This window comes from Glossina fuscipes, unplaced genomic scaffold (assembly GCF_014805625.2).
Source record: "Glossina fuscipes isolate IAEA_lab_2018 unplaced genomic scaffold, Yale_Gfus_2 3, whole genome shotgun sequence".
Taxonomy (NCBI): Eukaryota; Metazoa; Arthropoda; class Insecta; order Diptera; family Glossinidae; genus Glossina; species Glossina fuscipes.
In genome coordinates, this window is record NW_023998417.1 from 14,910,703 (window position 1) to 14,920,884 (window position 10,182).

Consider the following 10,182-nt stretch of genomic DNA (forward strand, 5'->3'; position numbering starts at 1 on the left):
CACACATTTACGTTCACTACTTTTATTCTCTTCTTCTCTTCATTGATTTTCTTGTCGCTTGTTTATTAGAAGTCCAAAAATGAACTACGAATCGGGAAATCGGGAAGACGGAAAAACGGGGGCGTGGATACACTGACTTACAATCGCGTTCTCACCAAAAGTGTTGCCGACTGTAATGCTCTCAAAGCAAGACCCCTTGAGCTTGAGTTACAAGCAGAACGACGAAATTAGCAAACCACCAATCCTCGCTTATGTGTGTGGATGTGTTTTATAAGCTCACTTATATTATGCTCTTAAACATAAAGCTATTAAATAAAGAGCACTGTACGTATTGTTGCCGCATTATTACACACTCAAGCGCTTTTGAGTAAATAAACTAAAGTTAACCGCAAAACGCAGTACGTGTCGCAATAAATTGCACTACATACTTGCAAAACTTACTTACGGGCAAAAATTGTTACATTCCCTATCGCTTTTATTTCTCATCATTCCAATTGATTTTGGGGGATTGGTTATCCGCGTGGAATTAATCTTTCTGTAAGCAAGCGAGTATTTGTAATTAACCTGCGAAATGTTTTTTGCTTTATTTGTGTTTTTTTTTTTTTTTTTCTCTTTTTTCTAAATTATTTGCGATTTTTGCATTTTTTATGGCTGATTGAACGAAGCGAAATTGAAAATGAATTCCCGCTGCAAGATGATATACTTGACACATTTATTTTAATTAGAACCACATGAGAAATAAGTTTTGAAACTCACGGAAATTGTTTAGCTAATCGAAAAATGTGTGTTGTTGGGCGCATTGCTATAAGTCATTGTTGCAGTAGCGAAGATCTGAATCATTGTTCTCTTGTCAGGTTTCAATTTTGATAGGGAAGCAACAATCCGAGCTAGATTATCTAATCCGCGCGCATATGATATTGAAACCGAATGTGTTCTCAATGTTTTCGACGACTTTCGGGCAAAACGAAATAAAATGAAAATCCATCGAATTATATCAATTATTATATGCCCGTATGCCTGCTCTTATGTCATTATAGTAATTTATTGTTTGTTTTACTATTTTGCCGCTCTTTTTATACTTTAGTACGCTTGCATTATCAAATACATTTTCGGCATACTTATGACATTTAATTACATATTTAATACATATTTATATTTAAGAGAGATATCGTGTGTGCATGTTTCTACAAAAGCAAAGTTCTTTGCCACTGCATTACATTGTTGTGCGGAAAGCCTCGATGTAGTGTTAAATTTAAATAATTAAATAAACGTACATTAGCGTAAAATCACAGGCAAAATTTACGTGAACTGCATCCGTGTACCTATGTTTTATAAAAGGCAAATGAACCGCATCTCAAATGACGTAGTAGGTCTAATGAAATAGAAGGCAAAAAACGAATAGTGATGAACCTTTCTTGATCTCCACCTTTTAGTCGTCTATCCAGCAACAGGGGCTACTTAGCCGCGCTTTCTCCGGCGATCTTTACAATCATCAGCAACTTTTTGTTGTGAAATTGTCGCGAGCTTTTTTGCGCATTTTCTGATTTCAGCCATTAATTGCAATCCCCATGTTTTGTTCGATGATTCTGATAAGCTCTGCTTTTCCCGGAAATTGATTAACCTGAAAACTTCGGCTTCAATAACGCAATGTTGCCAGTGATGTCAATTTCTTCAAGCTTAGCCGACAAAGAACGCCTAACTGTACTCTCGAGTACATAATTTACTCAAAACAATTATCAACAAGAAGGCATGAAGCTACGCATTTACTCACGGCGATACTTTTCTAACAAGGTTGTAAATGTGTACCGCCTAATTTTAAATTTTATGCAAGTTTATCATTGTTTCCTCTTTATGGGTATACACCGCAGGCATAATAATGTTAACTCAATACTTGCAATCACCGCACAGTGGAGAGAAAGCAAGTATAATAGTTTTGTTGTTGGTTTTGTTAGAAACACGAAGCATGTGTTTGCTTCGTCTGTCCATTGCAACGGATGAAGTATTTGCAACTCGTGTTCATTTATTACTTTCACTCAAAGACTGGGAGAACTTCAAAATATGCCGAACACAATTTAAAACAAGTAAGCAAGGCTAACGCGTTTGTACATCGTAGGGTCGTCTAAACATAGCCTCTTGTTTGTTTTCCTTTTTTTTTGAATTCCATTCCCACAAAATCCAGGCAATTGGAAAATCGTGCAAGGGCTTGCACAGAAGCAAATGCTGCGATGATAATTAATATACATAACTACTTGCATATATGCGGCTATAAATTAGGAAGCTTCAGGAAGTGAACTAAGCGTTTAGGTGATTCACTCGAATAAATTATGGTTCCTAAAAAACTATTTATACCAAAGCTACCATGCATATAAAAACTTAATTAACAACAATTAAATGTCTATAAACATATAAACGTTATTTCCTTTTGCTGTAAAATAACTTTGCTTAAAAATAACTTTTATAAAAATTATTATTAAATCTATGTAACATGGTCGATAGGAAAATTATAAACAATTTCCCACCACACAGACGGGATATGAAATCCTTATAGTAGATAGGCGAACATCATACAATGCGTTAAAAGTTCCCCGAAGCACTTTTCACGATATCTAGTGAGAAAATCTTAAGCAGTCTAAGCGAAAGAGTTATTAAGCATTCAGAAAACCCTCATGCGCGCGCTGAGATCGAAATGCGAAGGCGTGGCGTTAAGTACGACTTCAACTGGAGATTAATTCAAACGAGATGTGAAGTTGTCATTGCTTTCCTCTAAAAATGTACCTTTCTTAATATAACTATTATTGTTATTATTGTTATCAGTTATTTAGAGTAGAGAAATAAATCCTATGGCTAAAGATACGGTGAGCACTAGCAACTAAGACCACGGACTCAATATAATATTCAATAAAATAGCTGTGGGTTGTCAGAGTGTGGGAGTGGACAACGAACTGTTAGCGATAGGAGAGACGATGGTTGACTGGCCACTTGTGATCCGTCATTTACGATCCGTACAGCAAGAACAGGAAAAATCATTTTCGGTAGTTTGGGTTAAAATTGCGATACGTCGCGCTTGAGTCAGACGTAGGACTGTAATTACATTCTATGCATGTTTTCTTGTACTATTAAAAGCAAAACTTAATGTTTACGTTAAAAGACGCTGTCACGCGTAGATCCTAAATTACTCTGAACTATGTTGCAGAGAGAGAAGGGCTACAACGGTTGTACTACGATAGGCAATCAGCTGGAGTAGAATGAATAAATAAACGCGATTGTAGACTGAGGAGAAAACGTCTTCTTCTTGTATTATTATCCGATTTCACTTCGTGTTTTTTCACCAAGTGTTTTTCTCTACGCAATTCGAAATTCATCATCTTTATCAACTTTACGAAACGGAAAGTGCGAAACGAAAACGAATTTCACTTCCATCAAATATGTTAACAAAAATCGCGTCTCTTTACTTTTTCACTCGTTTGTTTCGTTTGAACGGATACGAAGACAAAGTAGGTTTACGTAAAGTACTTGGATTCAAAAATGGCGTGAGTGAATTCAACGATATCCCTTGTTCGCGAAAAGCTTTACAAATTCATCAAATTAGAAAATGCTTTGCTTTTGCAAGTTTTCGTTTATTAAAATTTGTTTGGACAGCATTCTTATACGGCGTAAAGTGGTAAGCAAAAATCTTAACATATTCAAGCATTTTACAAATGGCTTTGACACGCCTGGCTGCGTATGTTAAATATTTTTCTAAAATGACGACGACTTCATTGAAATGCAAATGCCTGGTGGTTAAATTTTAATAAATATTATCTAAAATTAAATCTGAAATTTATCTCTTTCCCCCAACTGTTCCTTCTTCCCCTTGGCTGAAAACACTTGAATAGAAAGAATAAGTAAATGGATTCTCATTAAAACGCAAAACAGAATAAAAGCGTTTCACTTAACACGGAATTTTTTTTTTTTGCTTTTTCAATTTTGCCAGTCACATAGAGAACTAACGAGCATAATAATTTTTTTTTTTTGCCAAGAATCTATTTTATTCTTCGTCTTAATTCCCTTCAAGGCAATGCAATGCTCTTAACGCCTCCCCATCGTTTCAACTTCTCATGCAGGAAATACTTCGCATGTGCTAAACGACTTTGTATGTTTTGGATAGAGATGCGAACATCACAGATCGAAAGCAAGTAATGCTGCCCTTTTATGAGTACGTGTAACCTAGAGTCGAGGATTTTCATTCTTTTTCAACATTGTCTCACATTGTCCAGCGCAACACGGGAGATGCACGATAAGCTGTTAACAAAAGATTTGCGTCTTTTGCGGATGGAATATTACATTTGGTAATTCATGATAAGGGATTTGTTTTTCCTTAGCTCCAAATATGCACCAGTTACGTTACAGGCCGCGACTAATCCCCTTCAATTTATCTAAAAACATAATCATTTCGATTGATTTGTACTTTATTTGCAATACGTATGAGCAGAGAGGGCGTGTAATATATATTTCGTTTGTTTGTGATGTAAGTAGACGTGAAATGCAAAAGTGTTTTCATCGACTGTTTATTTAAATCGCCCACATTTACCATAATGAACGAAAACATTTTACCCAAACTTACAAATATTTGGATAAAGTTGAAGTGCCATCTTTCAAGTATCCACAGCACGTAAATTGTGAATATTAGAATGCTTCCATGACACCCTTAGAGAGATGCAATTTATATTCGTGCGATTCAAATAAAATGGATAATAAGTGAGCGAGAAACTTTAATTGTAACTGCGGGCTGTATGTAATGTAATTAGAAAAGTTGGGAGTAAACTTATCGAAAAAGAAAATTTTTCTGAAACTTTGTTTTCCCCAAAAGTATTCGTAACAGTTTCGTTACAGTTTTCCCACTAAAACTGTTTCATGCTTTAAACGCACACAGAAAAAACATCTGCAAGCAGTAACAAGTGTTGCAATGTGTTCTTTAAAAAAGATGAAAAGCCTCAGCCGTTAAACAGCCAGAAAACAGAAAGATTCGTTAATAAAAAATTCTTTATTTTCATTTAAGTTTCTCTCATCTATTGGCGGCAAAAATTAATTGTTAATAAAAATCGTTACCAATATTGCTTGAGTTGCCTGAATATGTGACAATAATTTTTGTAAAAAGTATTAACGCCTTCCTCCGTAAAATTGTAAAAAACGATAAAACACGTAAAACATATTGAATAATACGTGCGCACACGTTGCCTCTATCTTAAGAAATTTCTGCCAATTATGGAGCGATCGATATAAATGCTGTGCTTATGATAATATTCACTGCATTTGAAACATTTCCTCGCATAAAAAGCGGGTCGACACGGATTGTGTTGCATCTAAGAAAGTTATACCTCAACGAAAAGAGAAGCAGTTACGCAAGCATAGCAATTTCTTCATTTAGAATTTGTGTGAAGAGCGCTGTCGGAGCGGAGCGGTGTTCATCTTTAATAAAACACTTTTTCTTTATAATACGTAATTGCGTTTTATTTAGGATAAGCTTGCCTTGTTTGACACAAAAATTACATTACAACATTTGTCTTTAGTCAATTGCTGCTGACATGCTCTCTGCATTTCTCATTCCCTTGGCAGACGCGAGAGCTAATGTATACAATTTAATGTTGGGGGGGGGCGTCGTAGCTATTAACACCTGGTCTACGATCAACTAGCAATCATTGCAGCAAACGATGTACAGTGCACTCGACGAATATTGACCTTAAAATAGGAACGAAGAGGATGGTCTTTACATCTATTGTGAATGCACTTTGATTCAAAACTCCTTTGAAGCCGCAGCTTGGTTTTATCCGCTATTGAATCTCTCTCTCCATCTCTTCAAAACTTGTTGACAGTAGTGACGGAGGCTCTGCCTGAGCAGCATAGAAGAAAAATATCCACAAAAGGAGTCCTTTCTTCGACAAAAAATCAGTCGTAAGATGAGAAAGGCAGTTGCTAACGATGAACAGTACTTTATAGTTTTTTTAGCAAGCTATTAATCTTGTGCTTAGATTTATTCTTCTTCGTTTATTACCATATTTGAGTGTTTATTTGCATTGGAAACGTTACATGCATTCGGCTCAATGACCTCTTCTCGAAAATACGGCGTCCTTGTTGCAAATGTAGGGTACACATCGTCTTCTTTGTAAGCTTATCGTTTGTTGACACTCGTGCTATTATTTCGAACATTTCTACTGTGTGTTGTTGATATACTTGAGAAATCATGAACAAAATATTTCCAAGAGACATTTGAATACAGTTTGCATCGCTGTGCACGTACGTGGCAAGTGCTAGTGTGCATGCAAATGCATCTGACATACTCAACGACGGTTTTGATTGCCATCATATTGTAAATATTTGCGTCAATAGATATTTGTACAGATAGATAAAAAGGTTTTCAAGATTCAATAAAAAGGCTTTTAAAGTGAAAGGAATGGAATGAATTCAAAGCGATAGATGGAAATGGAGTTGAGATGTGACGGTAAAAGTGAAATGGAGAACCTATTGATTAAACGCACTTTCAACTGAGTGTGCGATAACTTAAATTTCTTATCCCATTTTTTGCCTTTTATTATTTATTTTTCTTTTGTTTGCTTGAAATATCAGAAATGTGATTGAAGGTCAAGATAGGTTAAAGTTTAATTCAGTAAAGTTAGTTTAGCGAATTTAATAATCGTTGCTCCTAAATAAAGTTAACTTATTAAAAGGGATTTTATTCAACGCAACAAAATGAATCAGGGGGCATCACAACGCATGACAACGCATCATAACGCATCACAACGATTCGCAAATGCCGTCGTATTCTCGAATAACGTATTCAATCTTTTTTATGATATAATCAACTTCTTTATCAGCGATTTGATTGTACAAAACTATCCGTACGAAAGGCCAATTTCGTGAGCTGACCTTTAACTGAATACCTTGCTTTCCTTTCTCCTTCTCGTCTACGATAATATTGTCCTTCAGTTCCCGTTCAGTTACAAGCGATAAACGCTTTGCAAAGTTGCTGGCCGTAATTTGTGGATTAGCCATGTGAATGAGGAGTATGTTGGAGTGCACATTATGCAAATCAACACTAAAATTGGGGCTGCGTAGATTGTCAATTGCTGCAACCAAAAGATAGAAATGAACAAAAATGTTTAACAAAATTGAACATAAAATCAAATGCAACTAAAATGTCAACGACAACTGAATATCGCAATTGAAGCGGAAAAATCTAATCATTTATTACGTAAACACACTTACGGATGACTCTATGCACAACGTGTGTGTTGATGCAAGTGTGCTGACAACAGCTGAGTGGATAAAAATTACGAAATAGAGATAAAAATTGCTTAATAGTAGTGGCGCCAACATTATGCTAACATTATTCTAAGACGATCACGAGAGTCTATTAAATTTATCGTTCCGTTCGCACAACACTTTAATGCGTCTCAGGTTCTCTCTTAAAGACATAAACTATTTACCGAAGTGAAGATAGTCCACCGAAATAACCCACTTTTTTGAAGCGTTCTGCCTCTGCTAAAAATGTCTTTGCTAAATTATGATTTATCGCGAAGTAAAAAACAAACACAAGTAAAATAAGTATGAAAATGAAAAAAAATTTACCAAGCGTGCACATATACAAAATACTAAGTCTTTAAATGCGCTCCAAAAAAACTAACGGTTTTGTTACTGATTCTCACGCAAAATTACAGTACAAATACTGAAAGACTGCAGAGACATTACGCAATTACAGATTTTTGATTGATATCGTGAAAAGCGCTGAAACCCCTTACTATGTGTGGTCATAAATTACAAATTACCTTCTGCAATGCGCTTCGTCCTGCGGTGGTCCTCTTTTAAGAGCGGCTCAAATTTCTCAAGAGCCAATAAACCAGCAGCCGCCAAGATACCGCACTGATGCATACTGCCGCCCAATGCCAGGCGAAGGCGGCGAGCCCTGTTTAAAAAAATATATATATAGTAAGATAACTATTCCACATTCGCCTTATGATTAATCCTCGATGCCTGTCACCGCTATTTCACCGGCTATTGCATATATATGATATTACTCAAGAAGTTGGCAAGAAGTCGGACAAGAACTCGGTGAATCGTCAAGCTTGATCGCCTAATATTTTATTTCATTTTTAAGAATTAAAGCTCAAAACAATGATATGCTCGGTTAGAGCGATATTCTCAAATAGGTGCGCAGACAAGGTGCGGAAAAGAAAATACCAGATTAGAAATACAACAATGAACAATGAAGGGATGAACAATAGCAAGCTTTGTATATAAGTGCGTGTTATATGTAAGCAATAACAATGGGGTGAAATCTAGTCCGGTCGATTCAACTAAACTCGCATGTGTGCTTGAAGCACGTATGCAGTGTTTATATGTTTGTCAGCAGGATGGAGATGCCCAAGAAGGCAATCTGAAGTAAGTGTACAGAAAATTTTTTATTATGAAAAGTCCAAGTGTTTTGAAACACGGGAACATGTTACCAGTAATTCATTACTACAAAATGTGAATTTGCTCTATTTTCATATCACTTCAGTTATTCCTTGGTTGTCGACATTGCTTGTGTAAACAAATTTTTAATTGATCGCAATATTTTGTTACTTACTCGGCAATGAATGTCTCTGAACCCACCAGCATTGACCCCACCGGCGCTAATAAGGCCTTTGACACGGAATAGCTAACCGAATCAAACTCTCTTGTTATACGTGCTACCGACTCATTTAAATGCTCGGCCGCATTAAAGACACGTGCGCCGTCCATGTGCAGAGCAATATTTTTGCCATTTGTATTTTCTTTAGTTTTGCAAATGGCAGCCAATTCATCTAGCCATTGCAACGGCAAAGCTTTGCCGCCGCACATATTGTGTGTATTCTCCACCACCACTAACGACGTAACGGGCTGAAGGGAATCATCGTAGGGACGAATCTTACGCTGCATCTCCTCGAGACAAAATGTGCCATCTGTTTTATTTTGTATTGTCGCTAATTGAACTCCGGCAATTTGGGCTGCGCTACCTGTACGTGAAAAATTTATAAAAGTTTGTCCGGTTTAATAGGAGCCTTAAATTCTCACCAGCTTAAGTAATTAATTCAAAAGCGATCAGTTCTTTGTTAGTTACAAGTCGACTTCGTTCGGTTAGTACATTTTTTCTTTACATATTTTTGTTCTTTAAATTAGTTGTGCTCACAACGAGTACTTGGCCGCGAGCCATAATTCTGTGGATTTAAGAATTGTATAATCGTAACCAAATAAAAGAAAGAATGAACAAAGAAAAGGAATATAATTGAAAGAGAATTCAGATTTTTCTATGGAATAACAAACTTAGTGTTCCTACAATTTGCGATGAACGGCATTAATGTGAACGGGCACAACATATAGAGAGGTGGTCAGTCGTTGTTATCTCGAAAAATGTCCAAATAAGAAAAAGAAGAGAAGAAAATTGTTCGTAAAAGGTGTAACTTGTAATGTTCGTCTCCTTCTTTGCTTTTTTTCTCACCTTGTTCGTAGAGAAACGTGTGCGATAGATCGCCGACTATCGCTTCTGCGCCCCGTTGAGGACAATGCGCCATTACTGAATAAACGTAAATAAAATGTTTGCACACTTTTTAGGTTTTTGCTTAAACGAAGTTTTCTCAATGAACGTTCTATCAATCCAAATGTCAGTCGGTTATACTTACTGGCCAACAAATTAGACATAGTTCCACTGGGTACGAACAGACCTGCATCCTTTTCAAATAGTTCCGCTGCTTTTTGCTCAAGTTTTAAAACGTTAGGGTCCTCACGATAAATATCATCACCTAAAGTGGCCGCGAACATGGCCTGACGCATCTCGCTAGTAGGTAAACTCAAAGTATCAGAGCGTACATCGATGACGTAGTGGGATGGTAATGCATTGAAAACACTATAATAATGGCTTGAATCGAGATAGGCTGGTTGCGATAAAGCAGGCCTAAAGAATATCTGCTGACAAAATTGCGACACTGATCGAGTTAATGGCAAGTGTAAACGATTATTATGTGCGCAGTAGTTGAAAATTGTAAAACAAGAGCTTATGTTGCTCTACATATAGACATGTAATAACAAACAAGAAAGAGGCAAAACGTACACCAATCGATTTTACAAATTATAGTTAAAAGTAGTTCAACAACAGCAATAAAAATTGAAATGTTAATAAAGGATCAAAGT

At 36.3% G+C, this 10,182-nt stretch overlaps 1 protein-coding gene across 3 annotated transcripts in view; it reads right to left on the bottom strand.

Moving 5' to 3' along the window:
- Positions 1 to 648: 648 nt before the first annotated feature.
- LOC119634786 (L-allo-threonine aldolase) overlaps positions 649 to 10,182 on the bottom strand; it is a 20,213-nt gene continuing 10,679 nt past the window's right edge. The window contains exons 3-7 of one of the 3 annotated variants that reach the window (XM_038029156.1): positions 9,675 to 10,056; positions 9,494 to 9,568; positions 8,603 to 9,011; positions 7,803 to 7,939; positions 649 to 2,220 (exon numbers count right to left, since the gene is read on the bottom strand). In XM_038029156.1, coding sequence (XP_037885084.1) covers positions 2,120 to 2,220; positions 7,803 to 7,939; positions 8,603 to 9,011; positions 9,494 to 9,568; positions 9,675 to 10,056 — 1,104 coding nt within the window. In that variant the 3' untranslated portion in view covers positions 649 to 2,119. The other 2 variants (XM_038029155.1, XM_038029157.1) reach the window with 2 other exon arrangements.